This window comes from Sorex fumeus, unplaced genomic scaffold (genome assembly GCF_029834395.1).
Source record: "Sorex fumeus unplaced genomic scaffold, SorFum_2.1 ptg000129l, whole genome shotgun sequence".
Classification (NCBI taxonomy): Eukaryota; Metazoa; Chordata; class Mammalia; order Eulipotyphla; family Soricidae; genus Sorex; species Sorex fumeus.
The window spans coordinates 11,909,239-11,934,815 of NW_026606186.1; the positions used below are offsets into that span (position 1 = coordinate 11,909,239).

The window sequence follows — 25,577 nt, forward strand, 5'->3', positions numbered from 1 at the left end:
ATGCTCGTGACGAAGGCTCTTCTTGTCCATTTAGCAAAAGCCTAGGGGGCTCCTGGTAGGAATCCATGGTTTTGCCTTCCTGTGGCTATATCTATAAGGGAAGTGGAATTAAAGATCACTGTTTTCACGACAAATGGAATTGCTGACTTCTTCCACCCAGCTGGTTGCTGCTAAATATTGGTTTTCCTTGATGAGCCAAGAAGCACCCTGTTTTCTGCCTGTTGAGAAGTATAATTCCTCCAAGAAGTAGATTTAAGGATATCAACTTAAGAGGATCGCTCCATGGCTTGGAAGCCCTTCTCATGTGCTGGAGGGAAAAGCAACTGGGATAGAGAAGAGACCACTAAGCAAATGATGTTTGGAGGGCTCACTCAGGATGGTAGATGCATGCTTAAAGTAGACTATGAACCAAACGTGATGGCCACTTAGTACCTGTATTGCAAACTATAATACCCAAAAGGAGAGAGAGAGTAAGAGTAAGAGGGAATGTGCCTGCCACAGAGACAGGGGTTGGGAAGGAGTAGGGTGGTTGGAGGGATACTGGGAACATTGATGGTGGAGAACGCACACTGGTGGAGCAATGGGTACTTGAACATTGTATGACTGAAACATAATCACAAAAAGTGCTAAGTCTGTACCTGTATCTAACACTGATTCATTAAAATAATCTTTTTTAAAATAAAGGCTTAATCAAAAAACAGGTAGAATGGAGGAGAATCAGGAGTGCAGATCTGATCATAATAAAGACTTCAATGAGTAATTTCTTCAACTCAGAATTTCCCTAGGCATTTTCATCTGGAATAAGTAGAAATAAATCTTCCCCTGCCATTTTAGTACCTTTGTAGTAACAGAGTCACAGTTTTGTATTTGATTGGAAAATATGTCAAAAACATAATATAGGTCTGATGTTCACAGCTATTATTTGCTAATTCTTATGAACTAAGTTTGTGGCCTATTTTTTTGTATCAATACCTTGTACAGATGTGGACACATACCCATTTTTCAGATTTGAAAATTGAGATTTACAAAAATTAGCTATCTTGTGAGAAGTGAGACCAGAATTTAAACTCAGGTTAACTCAGTGCTAGTGGTCTTAAATGGTAGATTATATTGCTTCTCAGCTCAGATAAATAAATCATAATCACTTGTACTTAGTATGGGCTACTCCTGGCTTTGTGTTCAATGATCACTCCTGGAAGTGCTCAGGAGACCATCTGCTGTACTGGGAACTGAATCACTATCAGCCCTGTGCAAGGCAAGCCTCTTAACTCCTATACTATCTCTCAGGTCCTATTATCATCATATTTATATAGTTATTCTATTTTAATTTTTTTGACTGTGAATTTTCTTAAAATTACTTGCCAGTCTGTGTAAGTGTAATGTTTCCATAGTTATTCTGAAATTCTGAGAGAAGTCAGAGATAGAAAAGATCAAACACCTATAGAACAGATGATCACTAACTAAGGTCTTATAACATTCCAGGTATAGAGACTATAAAAAGTGCTGCCTCTGATCTTGGAAAATCTGAAATCATTTGGTATCTCATACTCGTATTTGTGAATAAAGAGGTGGAAATTTTGATATTCAAAAGTTATCAGGGCACTTATTTCTTGGTATGAGGACATGTGGGACTAGACATTCCTAATAAATTGTGACTAAGTGTCCAGCATGGAAATCCTGACTGATTAACTGCCAATATTTGTTCTTATTCCTGCAACTGTGTCCCGTATGATATATTTCTTTTTGATCTGATGTATTATTCAGCAACCAGGCATCAAGTTCATCAAAATCTAAAAAAATCACCCATAAAAATTATATCATTGACTCTATAAGTATGGTGCATTTCTTTTCCACAGTATTAAGTCAATCCTTTTTACTCCTCACAATTCCTATTGGTCATAGTTAAGATCTCCCTTGGTGACATAAACATATATCTTTATTTTATTCTACACTTGCCCTTGGCTGGAGCAATAGCACAGCAGGTAGGGTGTTTGCCTTGCATGCGGCCGATCCGGGCTTGATTCCTCCATCCCCCTCAAAGAGCCTGGCAAGCTACTGAGAGTACCCCGCCCACATAGCAGAACCTGGCAAGCTCCCCGTGGCATATTCTATATGCCAAAAACAGTAACAACAAGTCTCTCAATGGAGATGTTACTGGTGCCCGCTCAAGCAAATCAATGAACAATGGGAGGACAGTGCTACAGTGCAGTGCTACACTTGCCCATTTTTTTGTGCGTAATGATTCACATTTGCTACTAAATGGTAATTCAGACTCTATAAAGTTGAAACCATGTTATACACACACACACACACACACACACACACACACACACACACATATTTGGATGTGCCCCTGCCAACTAGTGATCAGATACTCAGTGGGCCATGTTATAGGGATTGAAGTCATGGCCCATTACATGCTACGTATGTGCTCCAGACCTTTAAGCTATCTTTGTGACTCTGAAAACCCTGTACTTTTAAATTTATTAGCTATTAATTTTTGGTTCAGTGTGTAGCTCATAGAAGGTGCAAAATAAATATCTACTGATTTAAGTGTATTTGGGTCATCAATTTGTTTTGGCTTTTAGGTTTGGGTTGTGGTCAAATATATACAGAATAAAGTTTAACTCTACAGCCATTTTAACCCCCACAGCTCAATGACATCAAATCCATTCATAAGAATTCATGACTATCGCACTTTCTAGTTCCAGAAGTTTTCACTACCCCAAATGGAAATTTTGTATCCCATAAGTAGTCATTCCTCATTTGCAACTGCTAATTTGTTTTCTGTGTCAATTCTCCATTATATCTCCATTGCTTCTTCTGGGTATTTTGTTTCATACTTTTCTATAAATGGGTGATAAAATATACCATCTCTGTGCTTAGCACTTTGATTTAAATATATATATATATATATATATATATATATATATTCTAGGCCACACCCAGCAATACTCAGGGCATCCTCCTGACTCTGAACCCAGCGATCTGTCCTGGATGGATCAGGGGACTCTCTGGGCTGCTTGGGTCATATGCATGTGCAAGGCAAGCTTCTTTTCCACTGTACTCTCTGTCCAGCTCTAGCTTCTTGCATTTAACAATAGTCAAAAGATTCATGTTGGGTCTTGTATAAGGTCATTCACAGATACTGAATAATATTCTTGAGTGAATATGACACATTTTTTTATCAGTTCATAGGTTGTGGAACATTTAGGTCACTTTTATTTATTTATTTATTTATTTATTTTGCTTTTTGTGTCAGCAATGCTCAGCAGTGTTCCTCCTGGCTCTACACTCAGGAATTACTCCCGGTAATGCTTCCTACCTGCAGTATTATCGCTCCTGCCCCCACTTTTATTATTTTTTAAACTATTCTTAGTATTCATTTATCTATATCTGGGATTCTTTTGGATCATATAGCTTAATTGTACAATGCTGGATCACAGAATTAAAAAAGAAAAAAAAAGTTTTTGGATCATACCCAGCACAACAAGCTGGCTTTTTGAGTCACACCCAGGGATGCACTGGAGTTACTCCTGGCTTTGCACACAGGAATTACTCCTGGCGGTGCTCAGGGGACCATATGGGATGCTGGGAATCAAACCTAGGTCAGCAAGACAAATGCCCTTCCTGCTGTGCTATTGCTCCAGCCCCAGGGGGTCAGTCACTTGTAAGACAAACACTCTACCACCTATGTTGTCTTTCTAAACAATATAGAGTAAGAATATTTTAAATATTTTTATGCTGAAATAAGTTTATGTAATCCTTATTATTCTCTTTATATTTTACTTACCCATCCATTGACAGGTGACTGTCAGTCAGTGCTCGCCGTGCAGGGGTTGTGCATCCTGTCTCACAGTTTGCTTTGACTGATGGACTGTGAGGAGACATAATATTAAGTCTCAGCAGGAACTTTAGGCAGCATTGTTTAGCTTGGTTTTCACCCTTTTTCCTCTGTCCCAATAATGCCCCTTTGCCTGAGAAAATCTTCTGTGTTGTCCACATTCAAAATAAATAAGAAATCCAGAATAGAATCAAAGCTAAGCCAATAAGAAATGTGAGCAAGGAATAATAAAGCTTTATGGCGTGTACCACTGAAATTTTGAGGTTCATTCTTACCACACAATTTCTTAACAGAGCACAATAAAACTGAAACATAGATTTAAAAACACGATCCACATTTTGGATGCTGATGCAAATTGTGATTTCCATGAGGTGGGTGAAATGCAGTTTTCTGAATGTAATTCAGGGTACATTTGCAGATCTATGATATTGTGTCATACAAACTAAAAAATGCCAGACTAGCATTTGACTTCATTCCTATTTAAAATATCTCCTTTCAAGGCTCCTACTCTTACAAAAATAGGGAACCCCTTTTTTACCCTACTGAAGGATATATAAATATGCATGTATTTCTTGTCATAGTTGCACATTTAAGAACCTTGTTTTGCTCAGTTGTAAGCACTTAACTCAAAGGCGTTGCCTTTGTTGATATTTTCATTTCTTTGTTTTTATTTGGGGGCCACACCCATTGGTGCTTAGGGCTTACTACTGACTCTAAGCTCAGGCATCACTTCTGGTGGGCTCTGGGGACCATAGGTGATGCCAGGGATTAAACCTGGATAACCTAGGTCAGGCACGTGCAAGGCAAATACCCACTGTCCTATTGTGTTGGTCCTTGTATTGCTTCATTTTTGATATATCCTTGTGCAATACACTTAAATTGCACACACCATTTACATACTTTATTTGGGAGAAGGGTGTTGAAACACCTCACATAAGCCCATCTGATTTCAGAAGGTGGTGCAGTCTCCCCACCTACTCTAGATAGAATCTTGGTGACCAAGAACTTTCAAAGCAAGGTCTAGGTATGCGAGTTCAGGACTAAATCTCCAGGCTGCTTGGTGGCAGAGGACCTGGGCTGTCCCTCCCCAGGTAACCACCTACCCAGAAGACTGACTGTCACACCCACAGTTTGCCTCCAGATGCCATCTTAGCGCACCAACAGCCCTGGCTCAGAGGCTCCCGATTGAATCCCAAAATGGATTAGTGCCACACAGAGATGTCTCTGGAACCCAACTATTTACAATCTAGAAATTTACATTTACAATCGTGCCCACATGAGCTCTTGTGATATTCTAAATGAGCTATGGAAAATATATTATCTAGTGTCTTCCCCTGGCAGGTAGGCTTGAATGGTGGTAGGAAAATTCGAGCAAAATTAATGCTCCAAATTAGAGAGTATTGTGAGGACTGTGATGTATATGTATGTGAGGGGGTGGTGATGATCGAGACAATGATGGTGGAAAATGTGCACTGGTGGAAGGATGGGTGTTCCATCATTGTATGGCTGAATCTCAAACATGAAAGCTTTGTGACTCTATCTCATGGTGATACAATAAAATAAAAAAAGAAAGTGGAGTTCATGCCCAATTTAATCAGTTTAATCAATAGCAGTACTCCTACATTATTTATAAAAAGAAAAGAGAAAACTGCTTGTAGCCCAAGCAATGATAGTATAGCAGGCAGGGCACTTGCCTTGCATGCGGTCAATCCAGGTTTTATTCCTGGCATCTCATGTTCTCCCCAGAGACCCTCGAGGAATAATTCCTGAGCTCAGAGCCAGAAGCAACTCCTGAGCATTACATCGTATGCCTTCCATGAAATAGGAGGGAGGAGGGGAAGGAAGGGAGGGAAGGAGGAAGGGAGGGAGGGAGGGAGGGAGGGAGGAAGGAAGGAAGGAAGGAAGGAAGGAAGGAAGGAAGGAAGGAAATAGAAAAGACCAGCAAATGTACTCTAATGATAACCCCTGGCTGTTCCTCGACGGGGTCCCTTGGAGGGGAGCGGGTTGAGCTTTCCTCCCCGCCCCAACCAGGGCTCCGACAGCCGAAGACCTCCAGGACCAGCCACCACCATGCCGAGACCACTCTCCGCACACATGAAGGTACTGGCAGAGGGACAAAGCCACGCGGGTTCTGGGGCCGAGATCTCCAAGCCTACTTGGATTGGAGTTGAGCATCCTGCACCCAGATCCTCCAAATTCCAGTAGGCGGGGGTCACACCCACCACCTGGCCCCCTGGCGCCGTGTAATCCCATCAGCGGCCAAGACTCAGAAACTATAAAATCCAGCTCCCGGACGAGACCAGTGCAGTCTCCTGCCCCTGCGCCTGGCTGTTCCTCGCCGGGGTCCCTTGGAGGGGAGCGGGTTGAGCTTTCCTCCCCGCCCCGACCAGGGCTCCGACAGTCGAAGACCTCCAGGACCAGCCACCACCATGCCGAGACCACTCTCCGCACACATGAAGGTACTGGCAGAGGGACAAAGCCACGCAAGTTCCGGGCCCGAGATCTCCAAGCCTACTTGGATTGCAGTTGAGCATCCTGCACCCAGATCCTCCAAATTCCAGTAGGCGGGGGTCACACCCACCACCTGGCCCCCTGGCGACATGTAATCCCATCAGCGGCCAAGACTCAGAGACTATAAAATCCAGCTCCCAGAACCGCGCGGCCGCCTTTGCGGCCGCGCAACATCTTATTAAGACATCTTTTTATGACATCTTATTATCTGATTTCTACTTTGGACAAACTTGCAGGCTATCGAATATAGCCTGCCCACAGGCAGTGTCTGGCAAACTCCCCATGGCGTGCCAAATATGCCAAATACCAGTAACAATGATGGGTCTCATTCTCCTAAAGAGCCTTGAATATAATCTCAGGGCTAGGATGGAAGAGACATTACTGGGGCCTGCTCGAGGCAATCGATGAATAACAGGATGATGAATGAATGAAAAATGATAACCCCATCTACCACTTGTCTTGGGTCCTTGGGACCTTGGATTCTCTATATTCTTTCTATATCAGCTTTTAGAGTTGCTTATTTATTTCCAATGATAAAGAATCCTATACCTATTAAGATAACCTGTTTAACTCTTCAAGACTTCTGAAATAAAGGAAGAATTTGGTTTTGTTGTGGTGAATTCCATCCACCTATGTCTTTCACATTAGACATCCATGTCTAGTCCTTAAGATGAGAATACTTGGGAATATAATATGTTAGTCTGAAAGAGATGGGCATTTCCTAATCCTTATATTGAGGGAGGCAGAAACTACCCATTTTTTTTTATCCAGGTATCTGTCTTTCCTCATTTCCCAGAGTGCAAATGACCCATCACGGAGACAGGGCTGAACTTCTGAATGAGATCATAGCCTTTTCGCCCTTTCTGCACAGTTTCACCCGGTGAATTATCGTCTTATTTTCATTCCACTCCAATGAGCTGTCAGCGATGGATACTGTAATTCACAGCAATAGAAACACAAACAGATGGGTAATTGACCCGCATGCCTTCATTACACTGGAGTTCAGAATGGCTGTTGGAACCATAAAGTCCTTTATCTGCCAGTCTGAAATCCCTGGGCTTTCACAAGGAAGGGATCAGATTGACTTTTTGCAAAAGGTGGAGTCCTTTTGTTGTTCTCCTCATCTCATGCTTTTCAGAGAAGGACAGAATTTGACAAGCAGAACTTCACAGCTACAAGACAACAGCTGGAACTGCTATAGGGCTCAGAGAAATCTACAGGGGGCCACATGTTGATGCAAGAACAGAATAAAAAATATATTTATATGCAACCCAAATAGAACGAGTATTTTTCCCTCTTCCTCTTGGCACTGTAAGAGATAGCACATTCAGTATCTAAATAAAATAGGTTGAAAAAAGAACAAATTCATTTTTTAAGCCACGTTATTCAAATATAAAATAAAACAAAGCTAAGTATATTGATTTTTCTCTTGAGTAGCACTAGATTCATACAAGATATTTATGTAGTGTTCCATCTTTGCTCAAAATATACCAAGGTATCTTCTTTTTTATGTAACGCCAACTTTGTTTATCTATTCGGATTATGCTCATGTTTCAAGACTCAAATCACATCCCACATAGATAACAAAATCTTTCATAATCATTGTTTGTGTTATTTTTCATCTTCATAATAGATTGTTAGCATATCCAGTATTTGCAGTATAGTTATTCAGCCCCTACAGTGTATCAGACATGATAGTATCATTTTGTTTTAAACATCAATCAAGACCTTCATTTTTTCTTCTTGGGGTATTTTGCCTTAACTTTAAATTTCCAAGTATTCCATTTATTTTTTTTTAGAAGGTGGGACATGTGGACCTTAAAACCACTTTCCCTCTCCTCCAACAAAGCTCCACGTAGTACTTATTGAAAGAAGGAGGGAGAAATTAAGAGTTTCTATTAGTCAGAGAACAGGATTAAGGTCAGAGTTGGAGATGGGACTATGGTCTACAAGTCATAAGGAAAATTCAACTTTAACTAACAGAACTTCATTATTTGCTTCCTTCTTTCTTGTCTTCCTTCTTGCCTGCTTGCCTGCCTGCCTGCCTGCCTTTTTTCCTTCCTTCCTTCCTTCCTTCCTTCCTTCCTTCCTTCCTTCCTTCTTTCCTTCCTACCTTTTGTTTTTGATTTGGGGGCCACATCCGGCTGCGCTCTGGGATTACTTCTGGCAAGGTGCCGGGGATCAAATCTGGGTTGACTGTGCACAAGGCAAACACCTTACCACTATGCTCTGGCCCAGATGGATTTTTCTTTTTCAAACATTCAGTGAACCTCTGTATGCAGTCTTTATGCAGTCACCTGAGCAGATGCCTGCTGTCAATAGCCATACTGACAATATCATTTAAGGGGTCCAGGGACTCATTGCAGGGATCCCTAAATGTTCTCTCATTATGGTTCTACCCTCACTGGCTGGAATACCACTATATATTGAGTGCTCATTTCTGGGTTTTGTTTTTTTTTTTTTTTGGCTTTTTCAGTCACACCCAGCAATGCACAGGGGTTACTCTTGGCTTTGCACTCAGGAATTACCACTGGAGATGCTCGGGGAAAAATATGGGATGCTGGGAATCGAACCTGGGTTGGCCCTGTGCAAGGCAAATGCCCTACCCACTGTACTATTACTCTAGCCCTGAGTCTTTATTTATTTTACAGCCTCTTGGCAGATACTCTACTTCTAGTGGACAAGGGTCTTTGATCATTTTTTCTATCAGAAATGTTAGTCTTTTAATGAACTCACACATCTCCACTCAGTAATTTTTCCATGTAGAATTTGATCTTCTCTGAAACACTTTTCCAGTGAACTTGGAAGTGAGCAAGCAGACAGAAGTCTTAATCAGAAAGGAAGGGAGTAGCAGGCCAGTTCTTGACTGAAACACTAAGGCCCTTGCATGTGCTGTTCCACTTTCTAGTGGGTCTTTTATCTCTATATCCAAAGACACGGTAGATGGAATTATCATTTGCTTACATTTATGGTTTCTTTCTGTAGTTTTCTCCTTTTGGGAGAATTCATGCCTCCTTATGGACCAAGATGAGTTTATATGTGGTGTTTCAGACCCCCCCAAAAATAAATATGTGAGTGTAAATGATGTGTTCAATTTGTCTGTGTCATTCAAGGATGTGTCCTAAAGGAATCTCTAAGAACCAATATGTGTCTTGGCCTCTGTATGCAGCTATAGCAAGATAGATACTGTAGACTCAGCAGTTGAATAAGAGACATTTATTGATTTCTTAAAGTCCCAGAGGCTAGTAAGTCCAAGATCAAGGGTGCCACTAGAATCTTTTTATGTTAAAGCCATGTTCCTCCCTCATAGAGATCTGCCTTTACCCATCATGCTCTGTGGACTGTCATGAAATTTGATACCTGCTCATAGGGGAGAAACAGACAGAGAAGTACTATGGAGGAAAGGAAGAGACACAGGCCAAGAGAACAAAAGCACTTGTGAATGAGTAGAGGGGGTAGAGGGAGAAATAAAGACACTAAGGCACTATCACCATCTTTTAAGGAAACTGGTCTTATCATGGAGGACCCCCCTCCTATTTTAATCACTAGATTTCATAGTATTTACTTTAGGACACAGAGAACTTCAGCCCAAATCAACCAAGTTGAGGTTTAAGTGCTCTTTAAGCCTTTTCTCCCCTCATTTTCTCTTCACAACAATTCTGGAAGGTTCTTTGATGTTTTAAGACTCATAGGCAAAATCTGAGTTTGAAGACAACTAAGATGTTCTCAGAGGCCACTGCTCAGAGCTGCTGAGCAAAGTTACTCAAAGCCAGGAATTTGCCTCAGTTTCTGCACCCTCCGCTGAAGAGCCTGGAAGACTCCAGACTGTTTTAGAAATGGGTGAGAATTCCTAGATTTTCATTCTAAGTGTGTTACTTTCATCGTGGAACTTTGGGAAGATCACCTAACTTTTGAATTCCAACACTCTTAGAATTATTAGGAGCTGCTATCTTTTTAATTGGAACGAGAAAGAGAATCGTTTTTTTGACACTTTGGGGATCGTCAATGGATGGGAAAAAAACCTAGCCCACATCAGCACACTCTGTAACAGGGCAGATTAAGTGCATACATGCACACGCGCACACATGCACACACACACACACACACACACACACACACACACACACACACACTGATGGAATGATATAGTCAGTAACCGACAGTAGAAAAGGCATTTTAATTTGACTGGTGTTAGAATTTCTGGATTTTAGGACAAGGGAGTCTTAGAAAAGAATATCCTAGGTGCAGGGAAGGTCATGTGCAGATAGACTGTAAGAAGAACAAGGTGCCACAGTAGAGTAACTGCAAAAAGAGCATGTTGTTATGAAACCTGATACGTTCTGGAAAGAGGTAAAGAAGAGATTAAGTGATCATAAAGGGAAGGAAGCAAGCAGAGAGCAATAGCCGACCAGGTGACAGAAGAAATAATATCTCACCCACAGAGACAGTAAGATCCAGAAGTCATTGTGAGGTGGATGTATTAAAGGGGAGGTAGGAAGGAAAGTAGAAAATTGGGTCAGAATCGTGAAAAGAGAAGATGACGTGGTTGTCCCTATATCTATACTGCCCACTCACTCTGCAGAGCAGTGAAACATTCCATTTTTAAAGTGTAACAGGATTTTCTTTTAAGTGAAATGCATTTGGGGATGGGGGGTGGGGAGTAGTCCATATGCTCTGTGTGGGCAACTTGCTGTTCAAATGAAACTCTCAACTCTTGCCTTTCCTGGGTTTTGTGAGGCAAAATTTATATGCTTGGCAATACTTGTCGTCTTTCTCTTTCTCTTGCATTTGAACTCTCTCACTTTTGCTCTCTCTCTTGCCCTGCCTCTCACTCATTTTCTTGCTCTCTCTCTCTCTCTCTCTCTCTCTCTCTCTCTCTCTCTCTCTCTCTGTGTGTGTGTGTGTGTGTGTGTGTGTGTGTGTGTGTGTCTTTGGGAACTGTGGAGACAGAATAATCCACCCCAGCCGGCAGCTGTATATCTTTCAAGCAGTGGTTGCACAGGCCAAGTCCCCCTCCAAATTATTTATGATGCCCATTGAAGCCAGCGGGATTCAGGCGCCAATGTAGGAGGTCAGCAATGGGCCTCTTTGTTGGAGACAGGTCATCAGGAGAAGAGTGACTGTGACTGCTATGTGAACCTCCGCTGCCGTCGAAATGGTTATGTAACTTTAAACAGTAATGACATTTTGCAGAAAAGTGCTTTTTAATTGCTATGTCTTCATTATTCTCTTTCAAAATTGCCCAAGAGATTCTGCCTCAGAGACAGCTCCGAGTTTCCATTTTTAAAGAGCAGTCAGTTTTGTGTTTCAGCTGCTCGCAGAAAACCCCAACCCCAAACTTCATCTGTTTTCACTTGCAGTAAGTGGGGTAGGTAATACTGCCTTTTGTATCCTTGCCAAACAGAGGACTGACTTGACGCAGTTTTCTAAAAATGCTTTCCCCAAATTCCTCTTGGGCTGGCACCAAGAATAGAATATTTTATCCCCTACAAAAGGGAGAAAGAAAATGATGAGCAAGCAAGAAAAATAGGACTGAGAATATAGTCTATAGAGTTTCTTTAAGCAACAGAAACTTAACCCCAATCCATGGACGTGGATGTCTATAGGGGATTGGGATCAGCTAAAAATAAATTTTGCCTTGGAAGCGAAAATGGTGAGACAGATAAAATGACTCAATAATGCATGCTGGGAAAGAATTGTGGCCTTGGTTTAGAACAAACTTGTCTCCCGGATTAGTTCTGCCTTTTGATATTTGTATTACACCCTGTATGGTAACCCTTCCAAGCAGTCATTCAAACTCTCCCTTTGCACATCTATGTGGAACTCACCCAACCTTGCAGTAGATGTACAGTCTTGCAGCTCTGTCTGCCTGTATGTGAAAGAACAGCTGTTCCTTCATGCTGACACAGAAGTCACCTTGCTGAAAACGCTTCCCACCAGTGTGAGTGCAGAAAACAGGAGTAATCGCTAAAGCTTACTTCCTGGAAATCTCTCCAAATATCTGAACACTAAATACTTTTTTTTTTTGATTAAATGCTTAAAGCTGTTGTTCCTTCATGGATCTTGAACCTTTTTGTTGAAATTTCAAAACTTTAGAGAAGTGGCCCTTTGAGCACCATCATTATCAAAAGCTGGAAGTGGTATAGGCTAGAGTGTTAAGGATGGGTGTTCTGCGTGTTAGAATCCCAAATTCCCTTCCCAGCACCACATGCCTTATGGATCACAGATGGGTGTGGTGCTAGTAGCTCTTGGAACCCACAGGCTCAGAAGGATCTTGTATCCTTGGGCCTAACATTGAATCACATGGCTGAGCACTGTTTGGAGGTCCAAGAAAGAAAATAGAAAGGGGTAATATCTGTCGTTGGCTTGCTGTGAGCTAAGAACTGTTTTTAACAACTTAGAAGAATTTACTTTGTTCTTTCAAGAAAACTGTTGCACCAAAAATATTTCCAATTAGCAGAAGACAAAGTGGAGCCTTAGAAAATATGAAGGGCCAATACTTGGAATGTAGCTCAAAGGGCTGGACACATGCTTACATGTGGTCGGTCTGGTTCCATCCCCAGCACCAAGTGACCAAGTGACCGCCAGAGCACTAGTGGGAGTACTCCTCTATGAATAAACAGTGGGTGTGACTGAGGAAGGGAGGGAGGGAGGGAGGGAGGGAGGGAGGGAGGGAGGGAGGAAAGGGGAAGGAAAGGGAGGAAAGGAGAAAGGAAAGGGGGAGGGAGGAAGAAAAGGGATGGAGGGAGGAAGGAGAGGAAGTGAGGAAGGAAAGGAAGGGAGGGAGGGCAGAGAAAGGAAGGAAGGAAAGAAGGAAGGGAGGGAGGGAGGCAGGAAGGACGGAAGGAAGGAAGGAAGGAAGGAAGGAAGGAAGGAAGGAAGGAAGGAAGGAAGGAAGGAGGAAAGGGGGGAGAGAGGGAGAGAGGGAAGGAGGGAGGGAGGGAGGGAGGGAGGGAGGAAGGGAGGGAGGGAGGGAGGGAGGGAGGCAGGGTAGGACAGAGGGGGGAATAAGTTGTTTGAGATGACTTAAGTCTTGCATGGAAGACCCTTTTCTGGAAGTGCCCATCTTAGCCAATATATTACAGTTTTATTTCATAAAGCATACAGGAGGCATAGACTTTTTTTTATCACACTTCTCATCTGAAAATTATTCAGTTTTATCTGCCACATGGCTGGAGCGATAGCACAGCGGGTAGGGCGTTCGCCTTACAAGCGGCCAACATGGCCGACCCAAGTTCAATTCCTCCACCCCTCTCGGAGAGCCTGGCAAGCTACCGAGAGTATTCGATATGCCAGACACAGTAACAACAAAGTCTCCAATGGAGATGTTACTGGGCCCGCTCGAGCAAATCGACGATCAACGGGAGGGCCTTTACCTTTACCTTTACCTTTATCTGCCACATGAGGACAGGCTTGGATGAATGGGATAATCTAATTTGAACAGGACACGTGGAAACATGAAAATCTCTGGGGCTGAGGCATAAGACATGGGGTGAGGCCTGTCTTACATGCAGCTGACTCAGTTCCAATCCTTGCCACTACAATATATGATCCCCTGAACACTGCCAGGAGTGATGCCTGAGCACAGAACCAGGAGTAAACCTGAATTCATCCAGGTGTGGCCCAATACCGACTCCCCCCCAAAAAAAGTCAAAGATCTCTGTGAAGTAGAGTGAAGAAATCACTTAGCTTATTCATCAGCTTCTTGATGAGTAAAGATTATAGTGTGTCCCTGGAACATGAGTGAAGAAAAAAAGAGTATCCATATAAGAATGCAGTTATATTTTACACAGTAGGTAGTCAAATCATCAACCTTTTATGCGGAGACTAAAACTGTTGGCTGTCGTAAATGAGATAGAGCAAAAACTTCCAGTAGAAAGTATTTTAGTGAATTTATTTAGCTCAGAAGTTGTTCTCTCTGGGCACCTGAAATTTCAAGGATGTAAGAGTATTGCTAATGCCCAGGTAAATCATTCTTCACCACTGGATTAAGACTTTGACAGATAAAGTTTAGAGAAAATATCATGAGATGTGGCCAAGGTGTTCAGTCGACAACCATAAGCTAATCAGTTTCCTTTGGTGGGCCTTGATTTCTTTAATTTTCAGGGCAGAAAGGAGAGAACAGTAATTCTCTCTGATGTCATTCTCCACTGAATTATTTAATCATAAAATGATCCATTTAAATTATACCACTCTACTTAAAGCATGCTTACCCTTGAGATACCAAAATATCCCCCATTGTCCACAGGAAAAAGTCAAAGTCTCTTAGTAGATAAAATAGTCTTTTATACTAAGACATTCCCTCTCTCCTCCCCATCCCAAACTATAGCACTGCACCCACCTCCATCTTTAATATTATTTCAATTTTCAGCAACTCCCAAACACATTTTGTTCCTAGTTTTCTATTTGGAATGTATTTTCTGCTGTTTAATTTATATATGATCTTTTACCCACTTTCAGCCAGTCCACAATACTATCTCTTCTATAAAGCTTCCCCTGCTTTCCAAGCAGTGTGATTTGCAGTTTCCTGCTGTCCAGTTTCTTCCGATGGTCATCTCTGTGCTACAGGTTTATAAAGCTGTGTTAAGATGATCTGTGTCTATATCTCTCCCTACTGAGTATATTGTAAACTCTTCAAGGGCAAGGATCAAATCTTTATAGCTCAGGACTTGTGCTTCATAAATAGAGTTTATAAATATTTGAAGAATGGAAGAGGGAAGAAATGAAGAAAGTAAGGAAAATCAAGTGATAATTATTTGTTTTCAATAATAGGTTTCTCTCCAATTGTAAAAGGTATATATGCCAGTTCTGATTCAGCTTTAGTCATAATATAACAGAATACGGTAAGTTTTTCAGAGATGCCCAGGGTCATGCCCTAAGAAGTTTAAGTAGAAGCAGTGTAATTGGAAGCTTTGTCAATTGGACCTTGTCTGGATGTAGGCAGGCCCAGAAATATTGTGGTTATCATACACAGGGGGATTTAAAAAAAGAACCAGCAGCTTCAGAATCCTATGCATCACCTTTTGCAACTGTTAATGAAACACTTTTTTTTTAACCTTTCTATTTTCCCCTTCTTTCCCTCCCTCAAACAGGCCTTCAGATCATCTTCCCTCAGTATCTGCAAGAGAAGTTTGTCCAGTCAGCCTTGAGCTACATCATGTGCAATGGTGAGGGGGAGTATGTGTGTCAGAACAGCCAGTGTAGATGCCAGTGTGCGGAGGAATTCCCACAATGCAACTGTCCCATCACCGACATCCAGATCATGGAATACACTCTAGCCAACATGGCCAAGTCCTGGGCCGAAGCTTATAAAGACCTGGAGAATTCAGGTAGATAGCTAACCTCGTATGACTGCATGAATGGCACTCAGCCAATTTTAGAAAAGGAAACTGTCTGACGGAAATGAAGAGCTGTGATGGAATATTCTGTGATCCCCAACTCTTTCACTTAAGAGAGCCCAAAGGCAGGTCTAGTAGCTATCATAAATTAAGCCTTTAATAAATCTCCACTGAATGCATTATGAATAGCACAATCAAGCTGTGGTTTTATGATCTATTGTCTCTGTCATGCCCTGAGCAGAGAGCAATGCCATATTATATATATGAAGCATCTAGAGAGTAGACTCAACAGTAGTTGCACTGATCCAAGAGTTTGTGTGTGTTGTCAAATCGATGTGCACATGCACACGTGCACACACACGGTAATTGCTAGACATGGATATATATTTACATAGCTTTACATATCGAATAATTTACAGATTATCAAAGTTAAACACCACTTTTCAATTAATTAAGCCATTTCCTGATTTCTGTGAGTAAAACATTATGAGCTTCAATGGGGGAAAATGGTCATAAAGTCATAAAAGTGGATTAGGGGCAAAATTAAATCTCTCCCTTCATGTAACTATGAACTCATGAGTAGGCTGGATATATAATTATATAACTACTCAAAGAATTGTGATTTTTTAAAGCTGCATGCATGCAAAAATAATGAAGATCCTGGAGAGAAGTGATGTACAGTAGAGGTTAATGCAGTCAGAAATGTCTGGAGAAGTTCATCAGCATGAGGATCAGTCAGAGTTTGCATCTGCAGCACAGAGATTAGAGAAGGAATGCAGGTGGGCCAATGGGAAACCCTCATAAGGTGCTTAGAAGATAGATGACTGATGTGTTTGAGAAGCATGGTAAAGGTATTAAAATTAGACAACGGGAAGAGATGCTGAGATTGCAATGGGGGTGGAGGTAGGGTGCACACTCAGTGATGTTTATTGCTGATTCCTAGCTCTGCACTCAGGAATCACTCTTGGTGGGCTCAGGGATCGTGAGGGATGCTGGGGATTAACTAGAATCATGCATGTGCAAAGCATGCACTTTACCTGCTGTACTATCACGCTGGCTGGAGGCTGAGATATGTAGAAGGAAATAACAGGACTTAGTATTGAACTAGCTAAAAGTGCTGGAGGGGAGAAGGGTATTGAACTAAGATCAGGAACTACTTTTAGAGGAGTTCAATAGACCACTGATGATGTGGGTTTCATTTTCTGAGCTACAGTGTCCTGGAAGGTTTGGAAAGAAGACTGTGTCCTCAGTTTAGGAAGATTTTTTTAAAAAACCTGATAAGTTGTAAGCCTTCCAAAAAGAAGTGCCAAGTGGGACTGGAGTGATAGTACAGCGGATAGGGTACTGGCCTTGCATGCGGCTGACCCGGGTTCAATCTCTGGCATCTCAAATGGTCCTACAAGCACATCCAGAAGTAATTTCTGAGTGCAGAGCCAGGAGGAACCCCTGAGCATCAGTGGGTGTGACCCCAAAAGCAAAAAAGAAATAAAACCACAACAGAAATGCCAGGTGACTCCTTAGCAATAATATGACCTAGATATGTTATATAAATGAATAAACATACAGCATTACTATTTCTTAAAAGAACTTTATAATCTGAAAGTAGTGATATTTTTATATTCAGAAGAGGAAGGGTGCCAAGACCCACAGTATCCTCCAGAGTTTCAGATAGTAAATGACAGTCAGTAGTAATGGAGTCCTCAATCTAGTGCTTGGAGAAGCTTTCATTATTTAATTCTACCCTGTCCCCAAGGCCTCAGTTCCCTCATCAGATAAATGAAAGGACATGCTTGTGGTTTTAACATTTGAGTGCATTTAGTTCTTCAGCCAAGGGACCCTTTGATCAAATGAAATCATACCTTGGATTCACTGTGTACTGGCCACAGATAAAAGCCAGGCTCTATTGAGCATTGTTTGCAAACCACCAGTTTCCATGAACTCCACGCCCCAGCCCAGTTCTGAGAGCACAGGACTCATCTATGTTCAGCCTTCTCAGGGTCATGCAGCTTGAATTAAACTGTAGATGTCTCTGAACCTGCACCCATTAGTCCATTTAAATTTCCCAGGAATTCATAAAAGAGAGAAATTCAGGATGGTAATGTATTATGGTATTAGGCTGCTAACAAAAAAAGCATTTGATACAATGGTTTTGCAAAGATATTCTACAGATTGCTAAAAAGCAGAGTGGAAAGGAGACCATGCACAGAAGCAGTGGGATCATTCACATGTATTCCTAGTTCCCAAGGAAGAGAAACCACTTTGAGTGGGCTGGTCGTGGGAGGTGAGATGCTGCAGAGTAAGCTGAATACGACATGCAAGTAAATGATTTAAGAGTCACACTTTCTCCCTCCCAGTCCACCCAGTTGCTCTACATTTCTTGTGCTTAGGCATTTGAAAATTATTTTACCCCTTCAGACAAATTCATCTACCCAGACATGTAAAAGTGACTTGTGTCTTTGCATGTGTTGCTTTTTTATCACCTTCAGCTCATAACTGTAATGACTAGCAACCTGGTAATTTGGAGGGATTATTGGCTGGTCAAAGAGAAAAGTCACGATTTCTTGATGACTCCTAAAGGTTGGTGATCAAATAGGACCTAGTTAGCACACTCAAGTGGGTATCTACTTTTAGTAAGAAAGTTAAATCACTTTAACCTTTAAATTATATTTTCTTATCTGACCCAAATTCAGGTTTATTGAAATAACTACTATCTCCTTTGAGACCAACAGAGCCCTCCAAAAAAGAACTATATGTCTTCCTTGTTGGAAGATAATGGGGCTCAGCCAGATCTCTAAATCAGTCAACCTGTGCCATCTGTATTGTCTTTTCGGTCTCATCTCTCGTCATCCACTCAACCTTTTATATATCAGGGATATTGAGGCAGACAAGTCTATATCACTCTTTCCATATTTGGATTGGGTGCTATTGTACCTGTTTGACAGATGGGACAAGCTGAGGTGTTGAGAGAACACAGCTGTTCCGTAGTCAAGGTGCAATTTGAACGAAAGTCTGTCTGACTATCTATAATGAGATGCTGACTTCTCAAGACTCAGACTCTAGTTTTAGCACCTTTGATGCTTATTTTTCTCTCCCAATGCACTGATTTTCTTTATGTGTCAAGAATGCATTCTAAGTAAGACCATAGGATTTGAAGCCAGCAGGGAGATACAATTCTATGGTTTATTTGCTGTTGTGACCTTGGAAAGTTACTTAACTTCTCTGCATCCTCGTTTTTATGAACAGGAGGATACTAACAGTGTCTATGTCTTAAATTGTTATAAAATCAGAGATAGGGCATGATTATTGTTTGTGATGCTGGGGATAGAACTCAGGTCTCATGCACACAAGGCATGCATTTTACCACTGAATCATATCTTTAGCCCTGTGTCCAGCATTTTTTGTGTTTGTGTGTTACTCAGGTTGGCCGCATGGGCCACGTGCAAGGCAAACACCCTACCCACTGTGCTATCACTCCAGACCCCCCTCCCTTGATACTTTTCTATATTTCAAAATAAGTGAACTACACAAAGGGATCAAACCTGGTGAGTGATCACTTACCAGGCAACAGCATGCGACTAACATTATCAATATTGTTTCCATCATATGTATTTTGTCAGCATTACTTTTGTTCTACCTTTCTACTGGAAGTCCTAAAAGCAATTTTTGTTGTAGAATTGGATAAAAGAATGTTTAATAGATTGCAATAAAAATGCAAGTGACTTGTGTGTGTCTTCATAAAGTTGATATTCTAATAACAGAAGCTAAAATCCCAATTTCAACTAGGATGCAGGATGCAGGTTTAGTCCAGCATTAGGAAAGCAAAAGAAACCTCTTGTAAGCCATGAGGACCATCTCATTGCGTCTAGGAGCAGAGCAGACTAGTTAGGTGTTTCTGCCCTTGAAGGAGCTTTCTATCTACAAGCCTGTTTGATTGAGGGCGGGACTAAGTCATGCTGACGATCTTCTATGGGGACTAGATCATGCTCAGCCCTTCTCTTTTGGCCTTTGTCTCTTGCTAGATGAGTTTAAATCCTTTATGAAGCGTCTCCCCAGCAACCACTTCCTCACCATCGGGAGCATCCATCAACACTGGGGCAATGACTGGGACCTGCAGAACCGCTACAAACTCCTGCAGAGTGCCACCGAGGCCCAAAGGCAGAAGATCCAACGCACTGCCCGAAAGCTATTTGGACTCAGTGTCCGCTGTCGCCATAATCCCAACCACCAGCTGCCCAGGGAGAGGTAAGTGCTGTACTCGCTCCCAATTCTGCAGTGTCAAACCTGGAACCTGCTTGAACTCAATAGAAGCAGAGGCAAGTATAGTTTGGATCATGCATCAGGGGCTGAGAATCAAACTTAGATCTGAGTTTCTCAAAATGGGAAATACTGTCCCTACCCCAGGGATGCTGAAATGTGGAGAGAGAAGCAGGAATCTCAGGTACAGTTGGGCTGAGGGCATTTCCTGTTTGTTTACTTAAGGAAGGTAGATTTCCAGGGGGCACAGAATATTTATTATTATTTGTTTTTTGGGGGAGAGGGATGGAAGGCGATATGAATTTGGGAATCTCTGATCTAGACCAGCAGTGGTTTAGATCCTGAAACAGTTGTCTCTGAATTTTTTTCTTTTTAATTTAATTAATTTATTTGGCTCTGATTTTTTCTTACTGGCATCATCCTGAATTTCTCCTTGATTCTTGTATATACAGTGACTTTCAGCCTCTGTGTCCTGTCTAATTCTTAGAGCTATCAGTAGCCCTGATGGTAATGCTTTTTTAAGCTGTTCAAAATGTCTTATCTATTTAATTTGGGGAAGAATTCCCAAGCAGTGATCAGAAGATCTAGGGCCTCATTGACAATTCTCAGCCAACCTGTCCTTCGGTTCAACTCAAAGTCCCAAGGATGCAGTGTTACTTAGGCCCTGAATTGCCAGAAAAAAATCCAGCCACCCACTTGGAGTCAGGGGTTTCAAGGACCACACACATCAATTTCCGGGAGACTGGGGTTGGGTATATGCCTGGCATGTGTCCCAGCTGGTATACTATCTTCTTACTCCTTATCTATTTAATTTATTTGTTTGGGTGCCACATTGGTGATCTTCAGGGGTTACTCCTGCCTCTTCACTCAGGAACTAATTGGGGTGACTCTCAGGTGACCATATGGGGTGCCAGGGATCGAATCGAGCATCCAAACACCGTCTCCACTGTACTATCACTCTAGCGCCCATCTATTTAATTTTAAGATTAATTGGCAAAGGGCTAGAGAGATAGTACAGTGGGCAAGGCACTTACTTGCCTCTTATGGTCCCCTGAGCTCTACCAGGACTAATATCTGAGTGCAGAGAGGAAGCAATGGGTACCGCTGACTATGCCCCCTTGCCCCCAAAAAGGATTATTTGGCATAACAGAGATTATCATCTCTATCATAATGATGAATACGATGATTTACATAGTTCATCAACTGATTTTTCTTTTCCTGAGGGTTTTTTCTTTTGGTCAGGACCTGGAATAGAATGAAGCAAACTCAAAGAAGTATTTATCCAGAGCAATTTAAGGAAACGCTCCTTCCTAGTTTCCTGCAGCTGAAGGCCTTCCCCTCACGTACCAGTTTTCTAGGACTTCCAGAAAGAGCATTTGACAAGAGAAATTTACTTTGTGCCTTGCAGTTGTGGAAACTGGAAGTTTGAGATTGTTGATCCTGGTAGGGTGTGTTTATTCTGCAGTTTCATCTTTGTAGTTGGCCATCGTCTCCCTGCTAAGTATCTGGCTTTGCCTCTTATTGCACCTCTGTGCTGATCGCTTTTTCTTGTAAGAATGCCGGTCATGTTGTATTATGATTCACCTCAGTGACCTGGTGTGAAAGCAGTCTCTTAAAAGACATGGGGCTAGAGAGATAGTACGGCAGGTAGACACTTGTATGGTCCCTTGAGTCTGCCAGGAGTGATCCATGAATAAAGAGCTAGGAGTAAAGCCTGACCTTACCAGATGTGGTCCTAAAACCAAAATAGTAGTAGTAGTAGTAGTAGTAGTAGTAGTAGTAGTAGTAGTAGTAGTAATTAAATCCAGATATGCAAATAGAGTAATATTTTGAAGTGCTGATAACGAAGAACTTAGCCAGGCTGCTTAGAGAGGATGGACTAGATATAATTCAGTCTGGGTAACAAGTAACTTTTGATTTAGTCTTAGGTAAAGAAATTGAAGGGCCCTAGGACTGTTTGTTTTAGTCATTGAGCACAAAGGTACCATTTAAACATTACCACTCTATCCCAATTGTTTCCAACCGTAGACTGATCATTATGACAAAGATAGTTGGAAATGTTCACTCTGGATAGGAACTACGTGTTGAAAGTCGGTAAAGGAGCAGGCACAGTAACCACTCAATATCTGGGTTGCAGACCATAGTGCCCAGAAGGAGAGAGAGGGGAGGGGAGGGGAAAGGTGGGGAGGGAAGAGGTGGGGAGGGAAGGAGAGGAGAGGAGAGGAGAGGAGAGGAGAGGAGAGGAGAGGAGAAGGAGAAGGAGAAGGAGAAGGAGAAGGAGAAGGAGAAGGAGAAGGAGAAGGAGAGGAGAGGAGAGGAGAGGAGAGGAGAGGAGAGGAGAGGAGAGGAGAGGAGAGGAGAGGAGAAGGAGAGGAGAAGGAGAGGAGAAGGAGAGGAGAGGAGAGGAGAGGAGAGGAGAGGAGAGGAGAGGAGAGGAGAGGAGAAGAGAGGAGAGGAGAAGGAGAGGAGAAGGAGAGGAGAGGAGAGGAGAGGAGAGGAGAGGAGAGGAGAGGAGAGGAGAAGGAGAGGAGAGGAGAGGAGAGGAGAGGAGAGGAGAGGAGAGGAGAGGAGAGGAGAGGAGAGGAGAAGGGAGGGGAGGAGGAAAGGGAGAAGGGAGGGGAAAGGGGGGAGGGGAGGGGAGGGGAGGGGAGGGAGACAAGGAAAGTGCCTGTTATAGAGCCATGGAGGCAGGCTGGGTGAGGGGGAGGGAAACTGGGGTTATTGGTGGTGCAAAATGGACACTGGTGGAGAGATGGGTGTTGGATCATTGTATGACTGAGATCTGATCATAAACAGCTTTGTAACTATGTATCTCATGGTAATTCAATTAAAAATAAAAATAAAAAGTAATAATAAAATAAAAATAAACATTACCAGAATTTGAACAGATATACCAATTTTTCTATATATCCAAATCTGCCAATTTTGCAGAGTGGGGAGGAGGGTCCAAAGATCCCAAGACACTAGATGAATATGTTTATTAAAAGTGAGAAAAATGTCCAATATACTTATTAAAGATGAGGAAAAATACAGTGCACAAAGCACCATCAGTGTGCCTCATCTAGGAACAGGTTTGGGAGAACTCAGGAAGGAGATAGGTCAAATCTGTGGTGGGAAGAACATCAAAGTCAGGGACTGGATTGGGGATCGTGCCCTCTCATCAGGGAGCTGTGTAACCTTGGGAAGTTGCTTCACTGTTCTGAACACACATGTTCACATCCAGGAACTCTTCCTGCATAGCTGCTAGCTGTCAGCAATTGTTAATGCTTTCTCACCTTCAAACAAACAAAAGAAAAATGGCATATGGTATTATTGCCTTCTCTCTTCTTGTGAAAAGAAAACTCGTACTCCTCATTATATCCCTTCTTCATTCAGGTCAGGAGGATGCCTCAAATTCCACTGCAGTACGTCTCTCAGTTACACTCATTTAATGATTATCGAATGCTGGATACCAAGAGTGGGGGGACCCAGAAACTGGACACCATTTAAATTTCTCTGAAGTTGCTCAGGAGACCTGAGCTCCTTAGCCTGGCTCTGGGCTGTTTCCTGATATCTAAGTCTGATGCTTAATGACTTTTTCTTACACCCCAAGCAAGATGACTCCCTGCAAGTACCAGACAGAGGTGCTAACACTGTGGACCTCAGGACACCTGTGCAGAGAGAGCTGGGTTTTGCAAATGAATGGATTTCTGGGCTATGATTTTCCTGTATACTAAAGGTAAAGGTAAAGGCCCTCCCGTTGATCGTCGATTTTGCTCGAGCGGGCCCAGTAACGTCTCCATTGGAGACTTTGTTGTTACTGTGTCTGGCATATCGAATACTCTCGGTAGCTTGCCGGGCTCTCCGAGAGGGGCGGAGGAATTGAACTCGGGTTGGCCATGTTGGCCGCGTGTAAGGCGAACGCCCTACCCGCCGTGCTATCGCTCCAGCCCTCCTGGCATGATAGTACAGTGGGTAGGGCATTTGCCTTGCATGCGGCCAACCCAGGTTCGATTCCCAGCATCCCATATGGTCCCCTGAGCACCGCCAGGAGTAATTCTGAGTGCAGAGCCAGGAGTAACCCCTGTGCATCACTGGGTGTGACCCAAAAAGGAAAAAAAAAAAAGCACAAGATTCTCTTGTATACTAGACCCTGTGAATTGTGAATCTTTCAAGTAGATGCTGTCATGATTGGCAGCCAGGGATTTTGGCGTGTGTTCACAAAGGGGCAGCCCAGCTGAGGTTGTATGTAAAAGAGACAAAGAACAGGAAAAAGTATGGGACCTCAGATAGACATAACCAGGGGCCAATTCTCATTCTACCACTTAATGGCTACAAGGCTTTATGTAAGTCCCTGCACTTCATTTGCAGCAGGAGATTATAAACACTGGCCCTCAGGTTAAGTATGAGGATTAAGATCTTAAAATTAAAAGGCATAGAAAAGTACATAGCTTAGTTAAGAGACAGGGAAATAAGGGTATATATGTATGTGTAGGAGGGAGAGAGAGAGAGAGAGAGAGAGAGAGAGAGAGAGAGAGAGAGAGAGAGAGAGAGATGAAGGGAAGGGTAAAGAAAGTTGAATCAACATGAATTCTAAAGGATAAGCACAGCTCTAAGCCTCTTAAATAAATTAACTGATCTTCTCACTGCAATCTTATGAACTAAGAACTTTGTTTACTGTCCTTTATCATTTCTATTTTATGGAGAAGGAAACTGAGTCACAGTTGGAGCTAGAGTGATAGTACAGCGGGTTGGGCATTTGCCTTGCACACAGCCAACCCACGTTTGATCCCCGGCATCCCATGTGGTCCCCCAAGCACTACCAAGATTAATTCCTGAGTGCAGAGCCAGGAGTAACCCCTGAGCATCTCCTGGTGTGACCCCCCCCAAAAAAGCTTAAATAAATAAATTTCATTAACTCATTTGACAAAATGGCAGGCTACCGAATGTAACCTGCCCACATGGCAGAGTCTGGCAAACTCCCCATGGTGTACCCAATATGCCAAATACCAGTAACAATGAATGGTCTCATTCTCCTAACTCTGAAAGAGCATTGAATATGGCACTTTTTAAAAAAATCTCAGGGCTACGACGACGGAGACATTACTGGGGCCTGCTCGAGGCAATCGACGAATAACAGGATGGTTGTGATTGTGATATATATATATATATATATATATATATATATATAGATAGATAGATAAAGGTAAAGGCCCTCCCATTGTTCATCGATTTGCTTGAGTGGGCCCAGTAACGTCTCCATTGGAGATTTTGTTGTTACTGTGTTTGGCATATCGAATACATCACTCTCGGTAGCTTGCCGGGCTCTCCGAGAGGGGCGGAGGAATTGAACTTGAGTCGGCCATGTTGACTGCGTGCAAGGCAAACGCCCTACCGCTGTGCTATCACTCAAGCCCCATATGTATATATATATATATATTTATGTATGTATATATGCATATACATATACATATATATATACATATATATATATATATATATATACTTTTGGGTCATACCCGGCTATGCACGGGGGTTAGTCCTGGCTCATGCACTCAGGAATTACTCCTGGCAGGATGCTGGGAATTGAACCCAGGTCAGTCGTGTGCAAGGCAAACGCCCTACCTGCTGTGCTATTGCTCCAGCCCAGC

The 25,577-nt window shown here is 42.4% G+C and overlaps 1 protein-coding gene across 1 annotated transcript in view; it reads left to right on the forward strand.

The window, feature by feature from the left end:
- BRINP1 (BMP/retinoic acid inducible neural specific 1) overlaps positions 1-25,577 on the forward strand; it is a 232,732-nt gene that overhangs the window by 176,399 nt on the left and 30,756 nt on the right. The window contains exons 6-7 of the mRNA XM_056138596.1: positions 15,448-15,684; positions 19,713-19,935. Coding sequence (XP_055994571.1) covers positions 15,448-15,684; positions 19,713-19,935 — 460 coding nt within the window. The remainder of the gene's footprint in view (positions 1-15,447; positions 15,685-19,712; positions 19,936-25,577) is intronic.